The sequence below is a fragment of the Mustela erminea genome, chromosome 15, assembly GCF_009829155.1.
Source record: "Mustela erminea isolate mMusErm1 chromosome 15, mMusErm1.Pri, whole genome shotgun sequence".
Taxonomy (NCBI): Eukaryota; Metazoa; Chordata; class Mammalia; order Carnivora; family Mustelidae; genus Mustela; species Mustela erminea.
The window spans coordinates 80,963,916-80,985,890 of record NC_045628.1 but is presented as its reverse complement, the minus strand read 5'-3'; the positions used below and the strand labels follow the sequence as shown (position 1 = coordinate 80,985,890).

Sequence of the window (21,975 nt, the reverse complement as noted above, 5' to 3'; positions counted from 1 at the left end):
GGGTTATCCCTGAAATTTCACGTTTACTGATGCACCCTTCAAAGAAAGAGTTTTTTTAATGTGTCCAGTCCATCTGGTCCCTGGCAGGGAAAGGTCAACTGATAAGGCTTTAACTGATGTTCTCTGAGTACTTTTTCAAATAAACATTTAACGGGCATCTGGGTGGCTCAGTCGATTAAGTATCTGACTCTTGGTATCAGCTCAGGTCTTGATCTCAGGGTCAAGAGTCAAGCTCCGTGCTGAGCGTGGCACCTACTTAAAAAAGAAAGGAAGGAAAGAAGAAAAGAAACATTTAATAACTCCATGCATCAGTTTTGTAGCAGATTTTCTTCTTTCAAGGCCTGTCCTGTTAAAACTTATATAGGTCAGAGACACCTGGGTGGCTCAGTCAGCTAAGTGTCTGCCTTTGGCTCGGGTCATGATCCCAGGGTCCTGGGATGGAGCCCTGCATGGGGCTTCTTGATCAGTGGGGAGCCGCTTGTCCCTCTGCCTGCTGCTCTGCCTACTGTGCTCTCTCTCCATCTCTCTAACAAATAAAAATAAAATCTTAAAAAAAAAAAAAAAACTCATATAGGTCACTGTTTAGAAAGAACAGGCCTTGCTCTGTTGAGAAATTATTGCTATTACCACTAAAATCCAGAAAGTGTCACAAAAGCAACCAGAAAGGGAGGGTGGCATGAGGCTAGCACAGTGCATGTCAATTACAAATTTAGCAGTTAGGGCAACCATTTCCTTTTATCTGTCCCACACTAAACCAAGCACTCTTTCCTTTCATAGGAGGCCAGTAAGGAACAATGATCAACATGGGTAGGAAGACCTACGAGAGTTAAAAACTAAGAAACTAAGGAAACAGGTGAACAGGCGGTTAAACATTGTTTGACTGAAATAACTGAGACAATGGGGCACCTAGGTGGCTCAATCAGGTAAGAATCTGCCTTCAGCTCACATCATGATCCTGGGGTCCCAGGATCAAGTCCCACATCAGGTTCCCTGCTCAGCGGTGAACCTGCTTGTCCCTCTCCCTCTGCCTGCTGTTTCCCCCACCCCTTGTGCACCCGCTACCTCTCTCAAATAAATAAAATCTTTAAAAACAAAAATAAAGAAATAAAATAACTGAGAAGATGTAGCAGTCAAGATAACACCTGAAAGAAACTTAATTTTTTAATTCTTTACATGATTGTATTTTTAAACTTTTTTATAGTAAAAATTTTCAAATACACTCAAATAGAGTTGAAACTTTTTCCATAGGGGCTCCTGGGTGGCTCAGCCTGGTAAAGTGTCGGACTCTCACTCTCAGCTCAGGTCTTGATCTCAGGGTTGTGGGTCAAGCCCTGCAGTTTTAAGCCAGGAAGGAAGAAAGAAAGAAGGACAGAGGGAAGGAGTGGGGAAGGGAGGAGAGAGGAAGGGAAGGGAGGGGGAGGTTGGGAAGGGGAGGGAAAGGGAGAGGAGGGCAGGGGAGGGGAGGGAAGAGGAGGGAAAAGGACACTTCCCTGCACAAACAGAACGCCATTTCCACTGTAAACAAAAATCTTAACTCTTGGTTAAGTTAGCTCATTAGTTCAATGGTCCATTTGCTACAATCCCCAAGCTTAAAAAGAGGTGTTGTTCCAGAAATTTGGTTATGTATCACTTTAGATTTCAGGAAATGTTTCCTACAAGAGCATCTTTAACTCCTACATCACCTGAACAAGAATTTAAAAAAAAAAAAAAAAACAAAAAACACAATTTTTCAGCTGAGAATGATAGGAAGTAGTACTTACTGCAAAAAAAAAATGTTTTATTTCTATGGAAAAACCTGGAATAAACCTCTTTGTATACACTGTTTTTGTCCATGTTTAAAATTATCTCCATTCTAAGTGAAATTCAAGAATTAGGGTTAGCCTAAGAATCTTGCTTCATGTTGTCATTTTTCTTTCCAGAAGGTGCTATAGACAGGTGCTTCTCACATCTTAATGTGCAATGGAATTGCCCCAGCATCTTGTTAAAATGCAAATGCTCCTCAGTACATCTGGGAAGGGGCTCCCACGTGACGGCTACACTCTCTGCTTATTTGGGGTGTCTACTGATCACCCACTATGGGCTGAACTGTGCCCCCTATCCCCATATTCATATGTTGAAGTCCTAAACCCCAGCACCTCAGGATGTGACCTTATTTGCAAAGAGGGTTGATACAGATATAATTAGTTTAGTTGAGGACAACAGGCTGGACCTTAATCTCCTTATAAAAAGCGGAATCTGGACCCAGCCCAGCACACACAGAAAATGCCACGTGAAGACTGCCGTCAAGCCACTGGAAGGCCGGAGAGAAGCCTGGAACAGACCCTCCCCTAGAGCCTTCAGAGGGAGCACCAACCTATGGACACCTGGATCCTGGACTTCCAGCCTCCAGAAAGGTGAGACGTTCAGTGTCTATTGTTAAGTCCCCCACTTCCTGGTCCTTCTTTACAGTAGCCCTAGAAAACTCATACACCACCCTTGGCACAGCCAGGATTGCAGGATAGCAGCACTGTATTCAAGGTTAGGGTAATGGCTAAGAACATAGCCCCTGCATTCAGGCCTATGTTCCATTCCCTGTCCTGACTCACTTCGCAAATGACTCAGGCCAGGCTTGGATTTTGTCCCCTGAGACATGGACATGGGAACACGGAGACCTATCTTATTCGAGTTTTGCAAGAATTCAATAAAAAAACACATGTAATGTTCCTAACTCTGCTGACTTTCAAGAGAGTACTCTTTAGTGCCAAAAAAGTGGAGAAAAACTCGGAAAAACTTGTCCGGAAGCAGGGAGCAAGTGGGTAATATGGACTGGAAGCAGCAGGTGTGGAATATTCTTTCAAACATTTTGTTTTTTTGTTTAAAGGAAAGTTAAAGAAAAATGGGATTTGGAAGGACTCACAAGGTCAAAGAAAAGATACTTTTTAAGGTGAGAAGGACTTAAGCTTGATTATAGGTATCTTGACTTCCTTTCTGAGAATGGGTGGAACCCAGGGCCCCATCCCCAAACTATGTCCCCAGATGCTGGGGATGGAACAGGGTGAGGTGTGACCCCCACAGCTGCTCCAGAGCCTGGAGCCGACAGGCCAAGAGGCAACGAGTCACAGCCTGGGCAATGATCAGTCTGAAAGGGTCAGGCAAAGGGGCTGGGCCAGGTAGAAGGAAAGGGATGTTCTGAAAACCAGGGAACTCGGGGCGCCTGGGTGGCTCAGTGGGTTAAAGCCTCTGCCTTCAGCTCGGGTCATGATCCCAGGGTCCTGAGATCGAGCCCCGCATCGGGCTCTCTGCTCAGCAGGGAGCCTGCTTCCTCCTCTCTCTCTGCCTACCTGTGATCTCTGTCAAATAAATAAATAAAATCTTAAAAAAAACAAACAAACAGGGAACTCAAATAAGTCAGAGGCTTCCTTCAGGTGTGGGAAGTGGGACTGGAGAAATTCCTTGAGGGGAGGGCATGGGATAGGTGAAGAAGTGCGGGTGGGGAGGGACTCCGAAGTGCCCTGAGCACTGCTCAGAAAACCCAGGCTCACACTCCTTTTCAGTAGGTGGACTGGGTGGAAGTCCCTCCAGGTCTGCTGTCAACGTTTCCCCCATGACCTTGGGCCACCCTCCCACACTGGCTCTGGGTTCAAACATGCAGGTCGTGCCCCATGGGGTACTAACAAATAGGGCACGGCAAAGGCTTGGGAAACTCTTGCACAATTTGGACTTGCTCACCTTTCCCCTCAGCCACCACACAAAGAACAAGTCCAGGCTAGCCCATGGGCTGAGGAGAGACCGTGGGCTTAGCTGTACTGTCCCTCCAGCTGATAGCTACTGCTGGGTGCCCATAAGGGGGCCCAGTCAAGGCCAGCCTGTAGACTCATGAGCCAGATAGATGCTGAGTGTCTTGGGCCACTAGGCTTTGCAGTGGCTCATCATGTGGCAGAATGACAGCAAGAGATGACTGATGCAGACTAATAATACAGGCTACTCAACAGCTCTGACAATTTCTTCTCTAAAACACTAGAGCCCCCAGCACACACTCGGGCTGAGGGGCTGGTAATGAGAGATAGGTGGGCCACAGAAACTAGGAGCAGAAAAAGCAACCACGGGAGTTCTTAAACTTGGAAGGCCATGATCATGCTCATCTTGGCCAAGTTGAGGGATCTTCACCAGACATCAAAGCGGGAAGCCTGTCAGAATTTCCCACATGGGTGTCTCTTTCAGCCCTTTGACCGAGTAAGTATAATCTTTGTACCCATATAACCCTAGTTATACCTAGGGATATTCTAAAGGTGTTTCTGGGTGGCCTGTGGCTCTTCCAGATACTGACCAGAAGTAAGCATCTGAGACCAATGGGGCAAGCTTAGACAAGACAGATGAGAATTTCATCCACAAGTTGGTCTGCTCCCATGATGTAGTTTTGGAATGTTTTGGTGAGGTTTATGGAGTCCAGAGCCAACAACCAAGAACGAATTCTTGAGCCGTCTCCGGTGCAAAACAATGATTTTATTACAGCTTGGGGACAGGACCCGTGGGCAGGAAGAGAGGCTGCCCTGGGATTATGAGGAGCCACTGATTATATACTTCAGGGCTGGGGGTTAGTAAAGATAAGGGAAGTTTCAAAAGGACTTTCATATGCTAAAGAAGACTCACAGGATACTGGGGCCTTGCTATTGTCAAACCCAGGTTGTTTTTCTCTTCTAGCAAGGCATTCACATTCAGACAGCTGGGAGCTTCCTGGAGGAACAGGATACTCCGCAGGCCTCAAGCATTTGTTTATGAGCTGCAGGTTATAAGGACATTCCATTTTATCTGCATTTCCTTCTGCCTTTGTTTTCCACATTACCCACCATCTCAAAGTATTTTGGTCTGAAAGCAGAGAAAAGTTCCCAGCTCGGGAGTGGTCCACAGACTTGTGATGGAGGGTATGCGGAGTTGCAAAGTGCAGGCAGCGAGATTCCCAGGCAGGACTGAAACCTGCACCGACCTTGCATCCTTGGCCAATTATAAGCTTGGCTTTGCTTGGCTTCTTGGCCATGGCTTGCCAGTGACAGGGTCCCTTGCATTCCCGCTGGGCTCCATGGTCTGAGGCAGTGACCACAGGCAATTGCTGCAGGCCCCCCAGGGCTTCTAGCCTCTCAGTGAGTTACAGATACAATGGTAGGCAAGACTAGGTCCTGTTCTCCAGGCTCACTGTCTTGGTGGGGTGGGGTGGGGTACAGGAAAGCCTGGGGCCCCAGGCCAGGGCCTGCAGTTGGCATCACGGGCTGCCCCTTGCCACCCAGACTGTCCCAGACTGGGACAACCACGTGCTGGGATGGACAGGTCTTGGCCAGAGGAGGAGGGCCTTGTCTCAGTGTGTTCTCTGCCAGGCAGGATGTTAGAGACTAGAGCTCTGCTCCCCTCCCTCGTAAAGTTAGACCCCAGTGTTTTCAGCCATAGTACTTGAAGAAAATAAGGCTGGTTCAGTCCCTTGTTGGCCAGTCAAAGGGTCCTGGGGCCACTGGGTGTGCTGGCATCGTCCACCAGCCTTATTACAGCCCTATGACTCAAAGACACTACCCAGCCTGAGCACAGAGAGCAGTGGCAGGGTTCTAGAACTCTTCCACGGCTTGGGGCTTTGTCCTCACCAGCAGCTACCCTCCCACAGCTGGGTTATCAGGGTCCCCAGGGGAGCGGCAGTAAGGCCAAGTTCCATGCCAGGGCTATATCAGGGCTCAGACCAACTGCGGAATGTGATGACTGAGTAGGACGGCCACGCCGGCATTGCCTCGGGAATGGGGAGAGGAAATATTCCTAGAACCAGGACTTATGCTCACTTCCCCTCCGGAGGCAGGTGGGATCTCTGAATGCTGATTGATGTTGGGGGCAAAGTGTCCAGCCGAGGGCTGAAGCTGGCCTGAGCCACCTGCAAAGCAGGGCAGTGCAAGGAAGGAGCACAGATGATGGACCAGGTCCAGGGAGGAAACCAAAACCAAGGCTTCCCAGAGGTCAGCCAGCTAGAGAGTCCAGACACCTCAGAGCAGGATGGAAATAGGGCAAGAGACAAAAAGAGTTCAAAGTAGAGATTCCCTCCCAGGCTCAGGGAGGTTTCCATAGGAAGCATCAGTGTGCTGTCCCTTGAGAACTCAGGCAGGGGCAAGGCACAGGGTCCGGACACATGGCATGGGAGACTTTGGGTAGACCATGGGTAAAGAGCCAGTGCAGGAAAGAAAGGAAGGAGACGATGGATGGGAACAAATATCTGTGGAAGTGACAGGGAAAAACTGTACTCTAAGATGGCTGACCAAACCAGCAAGGGAATTCCAGTCCCGGTCTCAAAGGACTTCCGGGTGGTTCTTCCTACCCCGTTTCCTGCGCACGCGCCAAAAGTACCAAGTATGCGGAAGTAGAGAAGGGTATAAATCCCCCTTCCTGCTTGTGCTGGGGCTCGGACCCTCGGAGAACAACCTCCTCTGAAACCGCCGGTGTTAAATAAACCTCCGATCCTCCAAAGTCTCTGATCTGCCAGGATCCAGTCCAGGTTCCGCAACAGAAGGAAGAGCAAAGGAGAAGGAAGGTGGCACCACAGGAGGAAGAGTAGAGCTGACAGAGGGCGGAAGTAGAAGGGGGGCAGGGACAGTGAGGAAGAAGGAGGCCCTGCTGGACCGGAGAGGGCCCAAAGAAGAAAGAGACCAACATGACTGCTCTGATCTCCATGTTGGTCATGGCTGTGATACACAGAACCGCATTTGTCAGCTCCTGCCAGAACCAGAAGTGGCATCTGGGAGGGAGGTGGAGAGCAAACTGGCTCAGACCTACATGGTGACCCCCCCACCTCCCTTCCTCTGGTAGGGCCTGGCAGAGTTCAGAGACCTGCAGCAAAGAGCAAACTCTGGGCACATTCTTGCGCTGCCCTTGGCAGCAAACTGCTCACCTGGGTTCACCACCTCATTGCCCTTTATGCTCCGGGTGTTCCCAGAGGCCACACGACTACTGCCTTCTGTTTTATGAGCCTTCACCCCATTGGTGCCGTCACTGTATTTTTGCCACCTCTTCTCTCCTCAGCCAGCTGGATTCCTGGAGCCTTTGGTTCACTCTATCAGCTAGAGGCAGGAAGTCTCTTTCTGAGAGGCTGCAGAACAACTAAGAGCTCCCTGGGATGTGTGAGGAAAGGGAAGGGAGCACTGAGGGAAGGGGAGAAGGAAGAACACGGGGAAGGAGAGGAGGTGTGAGCACCCAGAGAGGGAGAGGGGGAAGTAGCACCCAGGGAAGGAGGGGAGGGAGCACCCAGGAAAGGAGAGAGAGAGGACAAGGAGCAGCACTCAGGAAAGGAGAGAAAAAGGAGCACCCAGGGATGGAGAGGGGAGGGAGCATGGGAAAGGGTGAGGAGAGAGCTTGGGACCACATTTTCTCTCACTGGGCAGACTGGGAAACTGAAAAGGAAAGATGTCTGGAGTACTGGTCTCTCCTTGAATCTACCCATTTTAACCTTGATTTAAGAGAGTCAGGGGACACACAGCCTACACTTGCGCTCCCCCTGAGTGTGACCCTACCTCTAATGGCCCACTCTACTCTGCAGCACAGACCCACACACAGCAGCTTTTAAGCTGCAGCTACCACCGTTTTCCCGAAGAACTTCCCAGTTAACTCTTCATGGCTTAAAGGAGAAGTAAAATGTACACTTTCTGGGGTGACACGTGCTCACGCACCATAAATGCTATTTATTATGTCTTACTATGTCATATCAAGCATAAATAAAATCTCATTTAATCCTCACAATGACCCCTCAGGTAAATCGTACTATTACTCCTAAATTTAAAATGGAGAAAAAACCTGAGCCTTAGTAACTTCCCAGATCACACAGCTAGTCATGGGAGGAACAGGATTTTGAGCCCCAGGGCCCAAGTAATAGCCACAGCTATGACACCACACATATAGAACAGCTCCCACCCAAAGGCAAGCTCTGGCCCCACCTGCCCCCTGGGAAGACATGAAGAGGTGGCCCAGCTGGTCCTTCCTTATTTCCAGAGGCCACTCAACAAAACTCAGCTGGACTCTGCCCAGCTACTGTACCCAGTGCTTCAAGGAACACTGGATGACCAGGCACCAGTCCTGAGATGCTTTCTAGTTGGATGAGAGTCCCCAGAATAACTGCAGTGACTACAGGCTGGAAGAGATTCTTCTAAGAAGCACAGCGGGGGCCAAGGCAGGACATGTGCTTTGAGCTGGAGGAGGATTTGTGGGGGAGCAGGGAAGTCTCTGAGAAGGAGCTGGGAGTTGGCCTTTCAACTAGGTCTAGGAGGACCAGTAAGGATATAGAAGGATGGGGCGGTGGACACAAGGAGAGGCTGGTCCAAGATGAATGAAACAGTGAGAGCTGCAGTGACCCTGTGCATCACCCTTTTGAGGGACAGCTTTCTGTTTGTGGCACAGCAAGAGCATCCTTTCCGGGCCACCATTCACAGGATTTCCCTCCGCACTGGAAGGAAACCTACAGTCCCTGGGAGCTGATAGGCGCGATGAATAAGTGGGAGGGGCTTGGATCACGTGTCTGGGCGCTCTCTTGCCGCCACCTGTCACAACTGAGACTCAGCCCCACAGGCCGGCACCTAGGATGGTGACTGTGTTTTGGCCATGGCATTATTGTGGGGAGTCAACACTGGTGTGCGGCAGGAGCTCAGATCAGCGCTGCGCACAGGTAGTGCTCAGAAGCACAGCTGCTGTGAACTACAGGCCCTGTCAGCTCTTCTGCCCCACGCTGAGCCCTGGTTCCTCCTCCGCTGGCTGCGCTCCACTCTGGCCTTCTTTCCATCCCTTTTCAGATCACAGTGCACGGAAAGAGAACACCCTGGAAACAACTTTCTCATGTACTTGTCTGAAACTGTTGCTTCCTAACACCGGTTACAGATTTTTTTTTTTCTATCATATTCCCAATGCCTGGAAGCCTGTTTTGTGCAATTCGCAAGGACCACCTGCTAATGAATTCGTGGGTCTTCTAGACGCAGGGTGACAGCCCACAGGTACACTCAGGCTGAGAAAATTTTCACAGAAGTTATTAACTACTGGGGGATGCTACTGTATAAAGTACCCTTTAGATCCTCTCAGACAGACTTGCCTCCGTCCATTCTTAACCTCTCACTTAATAGAATTATGGATGGTTACTCACAAAATTGCTGCATTTTCTCTGAGCTTTACAAGAAAACAAAGGGCTGTAGCAGGCACCTACGGTCACTTCCAGCTCAATGGTCTGAACGTCTTCTACCCAGAATTATGAGTCCAAGCGAGGCAGCTGTGTAGCCAAACAGGTGATAAGTATGCAAGAAATGGTGGACTGCAGCTTAGAAGGTCAGCTCTAAAGGTCAAAGGAGTGGAAGTCTTTATTAAGAAGAGAAAAAATGTCAGTTATGTTGCTGTGTGTGTAGAAAGGAGCCTACTCCTCCATTGACAAAAATGCCGAGGCTGCTTCTTGTGCTTCAGAGACAACATCTTGGGTTTGTTGACAAATTGAAAAGAATGTGCATTCCTTGGAAAATGCCCTTTTAAATTTTGCATGTCCTCAGACCCCTGACATGACATTTATCAGCTGTTCTTCTTCGTAGTGATTCTTTGGAAGGGATTCGCATAAACTACAGTCTTTCCTGTCTTAACCTTGTCCCCACGCCAAGAGTGGTCAAAACACATGAATTCATTCCTTCACCAGACAAGAAAGCTATCTAGTTGCACCTTTTCACCCAGGAGTTCATATTCCCCGAGCACCCATAAAAATACTGTTCATTTGATATCTGCAGATACAGTCGACCCTTGATCAACAACGGGTTTGAAAGCATGGGTCTACTTATACGTAAATTTTTTTCAATAAATAGATTGGAAAATTTTTTGAAGATTCGTGACACTTTGAAAAAACTCACCCACAATCTGTTTAGCTTAGAAATATTGAAAAAATTAGGAAAAATCTGGTATGTCATCAATGCATAAAATATATGTAGACAGTAGTCTAGTTATCATTTACGACCATTAAATATACACAGATCTATTATAAAAAGTGAAAATTTAGGGGCGCCTGGGTGGCTCAGTGGATTAAGCCGCTGCCTTCGGCTCAGGTCATGATCTCAGTGTCCTGGGATCAGGCTCTTTGCTCAGCGGGAGCCTGCTTCTCTCTCTCTCTCTGCCTGACTCTCCACCTACTTGTGATTTCTCTCTCTGTCAAATAAATAAATAAAATCTTTAATAAAAAAAAAAAAAGTGAAAATTTATCAAAAGTTATGCATGCACAGATCATACGTGGCACCACTCTCAGTCAAAAAAAATATGAACAAATGTAAAGATGCAATATTAAGTCATAACTGCATAAAATTAACTGTAGTATATACTGTGGCCATCTGTTGCCTATATTAGAGTGAGCTCCAAAATAGGTGTGTAAAACATCTGTAATGCCAATCATCTTTTACCATGAGCAGTTCACCTCTCTAGTAAATTGTATATCACAGTAAAACGTGTGACTACTCTTAGTAGTTAAGTTTTGGGGGAGTCACAATTTATATGCAGATTTTAGACTATGTATGGGGTGGGGTTGGGGCCCTTAACCCCCAGGTTGCTCAAGGGTGAACCGTACTCTATCATATTTAAATCTGAATTCCTGTCCCTGGACCTACCCTGCTAAGCCCTGAGCTAGCACCCCATTTGTGAGCTAATTCCATGGCCTAAGAGTCTAGGCAGTTCTCCATTTCATCTAACCTGGTCCCTGATTCTTGCTACTAAACACATGTGTATCTTTTAGAACATAGTTTCAAGCATCCATCCAGATTTATTCAACTTCATCAAAATGTAAAAATTTAAAACCATATGAAAATGTGAGCAATGTATACGTTGTCAAATAACAGATTTTCTTTACAATTGTGCGAATGTCATCCAGCACCTAAGTCCTCCTCCAGAGAAGCAGATAAAGCAGTCTGGTTTTAAAAAGAAGGACTTCAAAATATTTACTTTGAGAAAAGTTTAGAGTTTTTAAAATTGAAAGCAAGTTGGCAAAGATCATTTACATATTAGTAAAAGGTAGTAATAGAAAAGGGAATATAGTGCATTTTCAAATGCCTGTCAATTACTTCCTCTAAATTTAGTCTCCCCTAAAGTAGATGATAATAGTATCAGTGAAGCAAAGTCGGGAGCTAAGTTTTCACTGGGAATCTGGTGGTGGGAAGGAGTTTATACTCTGATTTGGGGGAATCTGGTGGTGGGAAGGAGTTTATACTCTGATTTGGGGGTCTCTGTGTAGGGCCATTTTATTATCTGATTGCCCCCTTTCATTTTATTTTTGGCTTCAGCTCGCTGCAGAAAACCTGGGAATTGACATTGGATAATGTGACTGAACATCATTGGGGATGATAAATGCTATGGAAAGTAAATTTTCAGCCCTGTGTAAGAGAATATTCTTGGAACTGAATTAATTGATGCAGTGTGCTGATTGCTTCCAGAGCCTTCCCAGGGGAATATCTATATTGCCTACTACCAGTTCCAGCAAAATACCTGAAGGAACATAGTCATGATGGGGGCGGCCCCTTCTTCACTGAATGTTCATCTTCTCCCCTAAGGGGAGCACCTCACTCCTGGATGACCAATGAGTCGGGGAAACAAAAACCTGGAGAACTAGATAACTTGAAAATAAATGATCCATAGCACAGGCTTCCACATTTCATGAATCTCAAATAAACAAATGTCAATCCAACCTAGATAAATCAATTTGGTAAGGAAGAAGTAAGCAATTGGCTACATTAAAAACTTTGAACATTGATATAAATGGTAGCCATTCAAAATGTACTTACAGTCTGTCGGTATAAGGAGTCACTACTTCATTCCTAACTATGTGGGTGACGGCACAGCAATATTTTTATGTTTTTTATTTCATTTTTATAATTGTTCCTTCTTACTTTAATTTACAAATATTGGTTCATTATACTTTGGAGATTTAAAGAAGCAATCCTTTACCAGGACCCCTGCCTGACTCTATAGAGGAGGTAACTCTTGATCTCAGGGTCATGGGTTCAAGTCCTCCATTGGGTACAGAGCCTATTTAAGGAAAAAAAAAAAGAAGAAGAAGAAAGAAAGGAAAAAGCAGCAATCCTTTACCAAAGACAGAGGGGCTCTGCCTAGAGGTGTAAACATGCCTGGAAGGAACCTAGGTCCCCAAATAGCCTTGAAAAGTATACCAGAACTCCAGACTGCTCACCAGAAACTATGAAAGGTGATAAGAGTAAGTTTCTATATTTAAAAAACAACAGTAATATAGATTGTTTATGTATGTATGTATACGAAACAATTCATGGACAAGGTGTCCAGAGAAGAGAATGTAACTGGAAGGAGCTTCAACTGTATGTGTACTGTGTTTTTATTCATATATTTTAAAAGGTTTCTAACATTGTATTATATTTATAAATTAAATTAAATATAGGACCAAAATAAGCTATGTTACGACATCATGAACATAGTGAATAATGGCTGATGGATAATGTAAGATAAATTGTTTTGCAAATATTTTGCCTTTGCAAAAGAACCACGGACTTTCTACGTTCATATTATTAATAATTTATTTTTTGCTTTAATCCAAAGTTTTTTGAAATGCATTATATGCAATTCAGTCTGTGTTAGGGTACTACCATTATAGTATATAAAGAGCTGATTACATAGTGAAGATTCTAATCTTAACTCCATTATTTTTTTAATTTTAGGCTTTCTCAAAAGCTACTTATTATCATCAAAGTCCCTTCATGCCTCCCAAGAGGACATTACTTGATAGTTAGCACAGCAGCCTATTAATTCACGTTCTTCACACAGATACACAAAACACTCTCTTTTCTGTGTCCCATTCATTATTTGAGCTGTCAATCTTTTTTATAGTCTAATTTGCCAAACCTTCTCTTGTAAACTTGCTGTTATTTCAAGGCCTAGTAATGAAATTGTCACTGGTGCATGAGAAGCAATGTCTCAAGCTTGAGACGTCTGTTATTGAAACATGAAAATGAATTAATTCAACCCTTTCCCTGGGTTATTTGATACAGATACTCCCCCCTCCTTATCTATATATGTATGTACACACACACACACACACACACACACACACACACACTGCATTTCTAGACCAGTGTGGGGGCCGAGGGGTGGGGGGAACACTATAAACAGAACGATGTAGAACCAGAGAAAGAGGATTTTGAGTTACTGCAAATGCTGGGCTTCTTAAAACTGTGTGGTGGCCTCAGGGGGCCAGCCATACACCCAGACCTGAGTTCACAGGGAAAATCAACAGAAGCAATGACGGAGATATTCTCTGTTCATCCCATATGCTGAAAAAGAAAAATATTTAGCTGTATCACATCTGGAAACATCGGAAGCCAAGTTTCTGACACGGGCCTAGTTCCTAACGGGGAGAGCAGGTGACATTAATGCTGTAGCGATCCCATCTGTAATTACTTACGAGGACGACAGGGAGATGTGGGTTCTACAGACACAGCTGAAGAATGAGGGAAGGAGAGCAGCGGCAGGTAGGGAAGTCCGTCAGAGAACACAGCCGGGGCCGCACCTATGGGAGAGGTTCCAGGGGTGCTGAGATCCTGATTCCTTTCCTAGACTTGAGGCAGTCTTCTTTCATGGAGACTCTGAGGGAACTGGGGAAACACTTCTTTGGCTTCTAATCCTTGTAGTCAGGTCAGTCCAACAGGCAGGGATTTAGGAATCCCAAAGACCAGTACAACTAACTACTACTTCTGTCCACACCTCAAGTCACTCGGGCCAATTGTGGGTTTTTCCAAACCCAGACTGCTGTCCTAGGAAAGCTATCACCAGCTTCTCTTCGCCCTCCCTCTGTTAACTCTCTCCTCTATGAAATACAGACCCAGAGTGACATTTACCTATTCTTGGAATCCAATTCTCAACACACCAGTCTTGCTTATGATTGCAAATACCCTGAGAAAAGACTTTTTCATTTACACCTGGGACTGCAAGCCTAACTCTGAGTTTGCTATATTCTTGTCATTCTATATATTTTCACACAACATAGTTTTGGAAATGCTTTTAGATCATAGGCCCAGTGCTAAGGCGAGCTACTGAATGGATAGATAAATAAATAAATGGTAACGATCAGACCTCTTCTGACATAACCACTTCATGTTTTGGGGGAAGAAAACCCTTACACTGCTTTTTAGAAGCTCATGCCTCAAGCGTGAACCTGACTCTGTATTTACAGCCTTGGTATGGGGCTCAGTCAACCTCTCCCTCTCCACCATCACCTGAAGTGAGTTCAGTGTCTACATGAATGGCTGCTGGTGTCTCAATCCACTCATCTCCTCTCTTCCCTTTGTCTTTTCCTTTCCCACAGTAATACCCTAGGCCTGATCCTCCCCCCGAACTCTGTCCCAATTCTCTTCAGGAAGCTTCTCATAGCCTCTCCCTGCAGCTTGCCTGTTCAGTTATCAACTCCCTGAAGTGCTCTGTTACTCAGTCCTCTACTTTCTCCAAGCCGTCAGTCCCCTCCTTTCTTCCTGGCCCTCCTTATCTAAGGGCCATCATTTAAGTAACAGCCAAGCCAATATCCTAACCTCCTTACCCCACCATCTACCCATGATGCTTATCTGGACGGATTCAACTCCCTGCTTTATCTGCTCTTGGGGTCTCCTCGTGAGCCTCACAGTCAAGTACGGAGACAATTCATGACCACCAGCCTCAACAAAGACATCTCTCTGGCTAACTCGTTCTCCACTTTCGATGGTGACAACTTCACACTTTCTCTACTTCCCTCAAACTTCCAAGCACCACCCGACTATCCCAACCTCCTCTCACTTGGTAGGGAGCCTCACTTCCTACTTCTCAGAGAAAATAGATGTCAGCAGCAGGAAGTCCATTAAATTCCATCTCTGTAAACCTGTGTATATCTACTTGTGTCTCTTCTCTCTATTTTACATTTAGAACTGAGAGCTCTCCCTCTCCGGGCCCTCTGGCTATGACCCTATTCAATTTCTCCACTGAACAGTTAAAGCAAGACACAAACCATGCCTCATTTCTTCCCTTCGGACTCCTTCTTCAGCTGGGCTCCTCTATCATTCCCAAAACAGCTCACAGCTCATACAAAGGGCGCCAATGATAGCTGTGCTGTGAAATTCAATGGAGAGATTTAATCCTCAAATTATATCAAAATGCTTGACCTTTCTGCAGCCTTTGAAACTACTGACCACGCTTCTTTCACAGAACCTCTCTTCCTTTGAATTCTGCAATGCCATTCTCTATTTGTTTTCCTCTCTAACAAGGCCCCTCCCTCTCCTTCCCAGGTTACCCTTCTCTACCTGGCCCTTCCTTGACATGGTTTTTCAAGGTTTGCCTTGAACCTCTTCTGTTATCATTCCACACTCTCTCCCTAGGTAAGTTCACCCATGCTCACCACTGCATTACTGTCTGCTACAGGCTGAATTGTGTTCCCCACAAAAATGTGGAGTCCTACCCCCCAGCACCTGTGAATGTGGCCTTATTTAGAAACAGAATCCTTTAGATGATGGGGTTACGATGAGGTCATTAGACTGGTCCTAATCCAGTATGACTATCTCCTTACAAAAAGGAGAAATTTGGATGGAGAGACAGACATATACATAAAGAAGATGATATTAAGACACAGGCAGAAGACAGCCACTTACAAGCCAAGGGGACAGGCCTGGAACAGATACTCTCTCACATTCCTCAAAATGTGGACAGACCCCGCTGACCTCAGACTCCCAGCCTCCAGAACTGTGAGACAGTGTTTCTGTTAACTAAGTCAATTGGACCATGATACTTTGTTTTGTTTTTATTTTTTTTTTTAGATTTTATTTATTTATTTGAGAAAGAGAGAGAGCATGAGTGGGGGTGGGGAGAGGACAAAGGCAGTGGGAGAGGGAGAAGCAGGCTCCCTGCTCAGCTGGGAGCTTGATCCCATGGCCTTGATTCCAGAACCCTGATGTGTGGCTCGATCGCAGGACCCTGGGATCATGACCTGAAACAAAGGCAGACGCTTAACCCACTGAGCCACCCAGGCATCTCAGTCTGTGACACTTTGTTACAGCAGCTATGAGAAGCCAATATACTATCCAGTCCCAAAATTCTATCTCTGATCTAGACATTTCACACAAACTACAGTAGGTCCACTATCTTAACTGGCTACTTGATCCCTTTTGTGGCTTGTCAAAAAGGCACTACAAATCTAACATCTCCAAAACATAACTCTGTTCTTTCACATCCTTTGCTACAAAACTTGACTAAACAAAATTTAAAAACAAAGAAACACTAGGTTTCCTATCTCAGTAAGTCATATACCTGTGAAACACAGTGATTAATTCTTAAAACCTCTGACTCCATGCCCTCCGCCCCACAGCCAAATCCGAGTGCTTGGAAATTCCTCTCAATCATCCACTATACCCTATCCATCCTGACAACTCCATGGTAGAAGCTGCCACCATTTCCTAGCTGGAGAAAGAGCTCGAGATCACGCAGGAGAACTAGAGCACTGCCATCTGCTTGGAGCTTGTTACCTCTCTAGGGAACAGGCCTCATCTGGCTTCACTTTCCCTTGGCACCACTGCTCCCTAGTCTTTCATTTCCTTAAACACAACAAAAACCTCTTCCCACACAGGGATGTTTCAAGTCCTCACCTAGAATCCTCTTCCGGGGCTCTCCCCCACTGCGGTGCGTGGTTTCACACGGCTAAGTGCTCTGTGAAATTTAGCTCTTGGCTTAAATGTCACTTCCAGGAAGGCCCTCCTGGCCAGTGCTATCCAGAGCTGCTTCTCCTAGAGCCGTTGTCTAGCTTGGCCTTATTTATTGCCTTCACAGATCTGATCCCATTAGCGAACATTCCGTAGTCGCCGTGTACTCAGCTTGTGTCTGTCTCCCCACAAAAATTTGTTTTGAGACGGCATGGGCTGTCTGCGTTGCCCATCATCACACACACAGTTTCTGGGAGTGGTCCTACACCCTCGAAGCCCACCTGGCTTTGCAGCCTCATCTCCCACCATGCTATCTCTCATTCGGTTCCACGTACCCAGCATGTTCTCCTCCAGGGCACGACTCCTCTTTTCTCCTACTCATACCACAGATACCATAACGTCCACCACTTCCTCAATGAGGGCGTCTCAACTCCCAGACAAGGTCAGACTCCCTGTTGTATCTGCTGGCCCATCTTTCCCTTTTAACAGCACTTACTGGAGCTGAAATTTGCCATAGATCAATGTCTGACTCTCCCATAAGACCACATGCCCATCAGGGCAAGAACTGTAGCCAGTTTTGATCAAGATTGTATTCTAGTCCCCGGCACACCGCTGGCACATCACTGCTTTCAAAAATATTTGTTCAATAAAGAAATGAAGCCATTTGCCCAAAGTCACATAGCCTATTAGAGGCCAACTAGACCTCTAATCTAGAACTAGACCCCACATTTCCTAACTCACTGTTTGTGTGTGTATACATGCAAAATACACCATATGTTAAAGACATATGATTTAAAGAAAAAAGACAGAACGCTCACATCTGCTCAGGTTCAACAATAAAATATCTTTGTTTCCTTAGAAGCTTCTTGTATGCTCTCCCCAGTAACATCACCTTACTGCTCCCAGAGGTAACTGCTCCCAGAGGTTATCCAAAGTGTTATTTTTTTTCTCTTTTTTTTAAAAACAGATTTTTATTTATTTATTTGACAGAGAGATCACAAGTAGGCAGAGGCAGGCAGAGAGAGAGAGAGGAAGAAGCAGGCTCCCTGTGGAGCAGAGAGCCTGATGTGGGACTTGATTCCAGGACCCCGAGATCATGACCTGAGCCAAAGGCAGAGGCTTAACCCACTGAGCCACCCAGGCGCACCTCTTCAAAATGTTATTAACTGTGCTCCTGCTCTTGTTACAAGGATGGATCTCTAAGTAATATATCACTTAACAGAGCATGCATATATTCTTCTGTGTATGCTTTTTTGTTATTGTTTAACATTATGTTTTTGAGATTCCTTCATATTAATGTGTGTACTTAGAGGTGATCTTCACTGCTGGACAGTTACTCCATTTTGTGAATATGCCACAGGTTCTCTCATGTTTGACTGTTGGTAGACTTTTAGGGTGTTTCCAACTTGTGACCACTATGAACAATCCCAGCATTGTCATGAATATTCTTACACTTATCTCTTGGTATGTGTGTTTGTAGGGAAGTAGGAACACAGTTGCTAGGGCCTGTGTTAGGCACATAATGCCCTGTGTTGGTGCACCAACCATCAGTTTTGTGACACTTCAGATCTTCTCAGCCATCTCCAGGATACGTGACTACACATTCTGCCCTGCCTGGCCCTGCAGCAATGAACTCGGTGAGTTTTGCAGGAGAGACAACCTGATGCAGTTTCTGCCTCCACTGCTAGCTCCTAGCTTCCTCCCCTGCTTTGGACTCTGATGAAGCACCATGATGCTGGCCATGACTTTTCCAGCTGCTGGATATACCAGATGTAACCTTAAAGTATAGGGAAGTCAGCTCCCAGGGGGCCAAGCTTGGATCCACAGGGAGCTGGAAGAGCGAGCAAGAGAGAACCAGCAGGCAAGTTCACTCTGCCTACCCATTGCAAAACAACCTAGCAGATCACTCTGTATGCCTCTCTTCAAAAATGAAGCTAAGGGGTGCCTGGGTGGCTCATACAGTTAAATGTCCAACTCCTGATCTGGGCTCAGGTCATGATTTCAGGGCCCCGGGATCAAGTCCCGCATCAGGCTCCCTACTCAGCACAGAGTCTACTTGAGGATTTCTCTCCCTCTCTCTCCCTGTCCCTTCCCCAGCTTGTACTTCACGTGTGCATGCTCTCTCTCAAATAAATAAATAAATCCTTTAAAAATGCTCAGATATGGACAGAACACATGCTATTAGGGGTCTGATCACTTCTGGGAGTAATAGATCACCAATTCCCAACCAATTCAAGGCAACCTCACACTTCAGGAATTCCCATGGCTAAAGGGATGGACACTTTCATTTTTTCCATCTTGGGAAGGCTGCCAATTTGAATTTCTGTGCCCTTTGCACTGTCCTCTACTCTTTTCAGACTTAGACCCTGTGTGCTTGGTTGCAAATTCATACACTACTTAATACCCCTTCTTCCTTTCCCCACCTTTCACCATCTATGTTGTTTTTTCAGTGGATTTTGTTAAGAAGAATGAAAACTATCCAGATCACAGAATGTGGTTATTAAAATATGAGAATGCACATCAGATAAAGATGGACCCAACACCACATATTTATTACAAAAAGAAAACCTCAGTCAGCCACAGGATTGCATTTGTTTTGGATTGAAATTGTCATCTTCTTTTAAGGCCACCTGCCAAAGCGGACTGCTTTCTATGGCTCTGCATCTGGGCATGATTCATTTCAAGTTATCAGTATAATCAATGTTCTAAAAATAAGTTAGAAATAATAACAAGTCTAAAAACTAAGACCCAGTAGTGTTGATGTTAATGTCAAACCGAGTTAAATAGAATTCATCCAAGGACAATACCAAACTCTACTTGGATCTGATCAAAGCAAACTGGTAAAACAAAATAAGCTTTGGTTTATATACGTTCAAAGACATATCTTTCTTTGTCTTTCTAGGGATCAGAAGATCAGTCACGCATGATAAGTCATTTTAACACGATTTTTTTATAGTGTTCCAAAAACAAACCAAAGATTGCTATATATCCTAAGATTACCAAGGTTTCTTAACATTGGCACTATTGACGTTTTGGACACCATTCTTTGGGGGCCATCCTGCGCATTGGGGGGCATTTAGCAGCATCCCTGGTGCAGCACCCACTAGATGCTAGAAGCATCCTATCACACACCTCATGACAATCAAAAACCTTCCCAGACCCTGACAAATGTCCCCTGGAAGCAAAATCACCCCTTTCCCCCACTGGAAACACAGCTTAAACTAACTCACCTGTTTAGTAAAAATTAGTGCAAATGCTTTGTAGATTAAAGCAGATGTTTTGTAACCATCTTCCTGTAAATTTAACTTTTAATCTGCCTTTTAGGTCTAAGATGTAGGGCCTGATTACAAGGTATTTTCTCCATAATTCCAAGGAGCTATAGAAGAAAATCTATTGCCTACTGCCTGTTACAATTCTGTGTCCAAAAATTAGTTCTCAGAGACACCAGTTTTGCAAACCCAACCAATCAATGAATAACAAACAACTAAATAAAATTTTTAAAAGTCACTCTATATTCATTTCCCCCTCTTTGTCATTACTCACTGAAGAACAGGAAACCAATATTTCCCACCTTCAGTCGGTAAAGACAGGCTCCCAATTATATGTGGGTGGGACCATCCCCCAACTTGGGAGAATCACAGTGATCACCTCTGAAAGATGCCTTCAGAATAATGCTGACCAAGCCTACATGAGAATCTCCTCAACCACAGAGCTGCCTTTATTACGAAAGACTCCATTATCCTCTACTTTCACTCTAAGTCTGCTCTCTGGGGTCATGGCAGGATCTGTCGAGGTCCTCCTCTGTAGGTAGTTCTTTAGAGAAGTTAATGTTCCATTCATGCTAAATTAAAATATGTCTCAAATTCTTTTTTTTTTTTTTTAAGATTTTTATTTATTTATTTGACAGAGATCACAAGGAGGCAGAGAGTCAGGCAGAGAGAGGAGGGGAAGCAGCCTCTCTGCTGAGCAGAGAGCCTGATGTGGGGCTCCATCCCAGGACCGTGGGATCATGACCTGAGCCGAGGGCAGAGGTTTTAACCCACTGAGCCACCCAGGCACCCCAGTATGTTTCAAGTTCTTAACAACCGTATGACATAAGCCCACATAGGACCTTTCAAACTCGTTTTGTCAAGGTTTGGTTACAGGTGATTTTGTGAGCCAATGTTATGGTATTAAGCCCCTAATACTTTTCATAGTATTGAAATTAGAGAATGTTTCCATTAGAGAACTATTCCAAGCTGGAATTCATCTCCTTTACCACAAACTGCAGCAGCCTGTTCCAAATCTGCAAAAATGGGCTCTGACTTCAAAGTTTGGCAATCATTTCATAATTGAGAAGAACGATGTTTCATTGTAACTGCTTGTTACTTGTCAAAAAAAAAACAAAAAAAAAGACTGAAGAAGCATGTGACACACTTCCCAGACTCCAGAAAAGCATCCCTCACCTTCCAAATGGCTAGGGCCTTGAGCACAATAAGTGGATTTAATTTCCTAATGAAGTCTGCTATTCAAACATTCAACAATTTCACCCTCAAGCACCCAGAGACCCCATCAGAAAGTAATCCCAGCTGGTTTTTCTCCATCTCGCCAGAAGATGGGTTTTTCTAGGTAAATTCTTTCTTTATCTTAGCCTTGTGGGTTTGAATCTATGATTCAAGAATGTAAGGTGGTGGGGCGCCTGGGTGGCTCAGTGGGTTAAAACCTCTGCCTTTGGCTTAGGTCATGATCCCAGGGTCCTGGGATGGAGTCCCACATCTGGCTCTCTGCTCAGCAAGGAGCCTGCTTCCTCCTCTCTCTCTCTCTCTCTCTCTCTCTCTCTGCCTCTCTGCCTACTTGTGATCTCTGTCTGTCAAAAAAAAAAATCTTAAAAAAAAAATAAGTAAATAAACTTAAAAAAAAAAAGAATGTAAGGTGGTCTGTGGGGAGTGGTGGGGGGAATGACAAAGGCACATCTTATCAGTTCCCTGGCTGAGAATGTCATTGGCAGAATCTGGCATCAAGTACTTGGCATCCATGAAACAGTGTCAGCCTTCTTGAGAGGTGGCATTATCTCTTATTTGCAGACCTTATTGCTGTAAATTGCTGACAAGGGAAATATGTCTGATTCTATGCATAACACATTGTTAGAAATAACAGCATTTTAATATCATTTACACCAGCCTCACACTAGTTAGTAATAGATTAATTAAAATCATTAATAAAAATGTAGTAGTCCAGGGTGCCTGGGTGGCTCAGTGGGTTAAGCCACTGCCTTCGGCTCGGGTCATGATCTCAGGGTCCTGGGATTGAGTCCCGCATGGGG

At 45.2% G+C, this 21,975-nt stretch overlaps 1 protein-coding gene across 3 annotated transcripts in view; it reads right to left on the bottom strand.

Moving 5' to 3' along the window:
* Positions 1 to 21,975, bottom strand: part of SPATA13 (spermatogenesis associated 13) — a 338,234-nt gene that overhangs the window by 298,612 nt on the left and 17,647 nt on the right. The window contains exon 1 of one of the 3 annotated variants that reach the window (XM_032315380.1): positions 4,964 to 5,029. The exons of the other annotated variants lie outside the window; for them this stretch is intronic. Coding sequence (XP_032171271.1) covers positions 4,964 to 5,014 — 51 coding nt within the window. The 5' untranslated portion in view covers positions 5,015 to 5,029. Of the gene's footprint in view, positions 1 to 4,963; positions 5,030 to 21,975 lie in introns of those variants that run through there. 3 annotated transcript variants of the gene reach the window in all.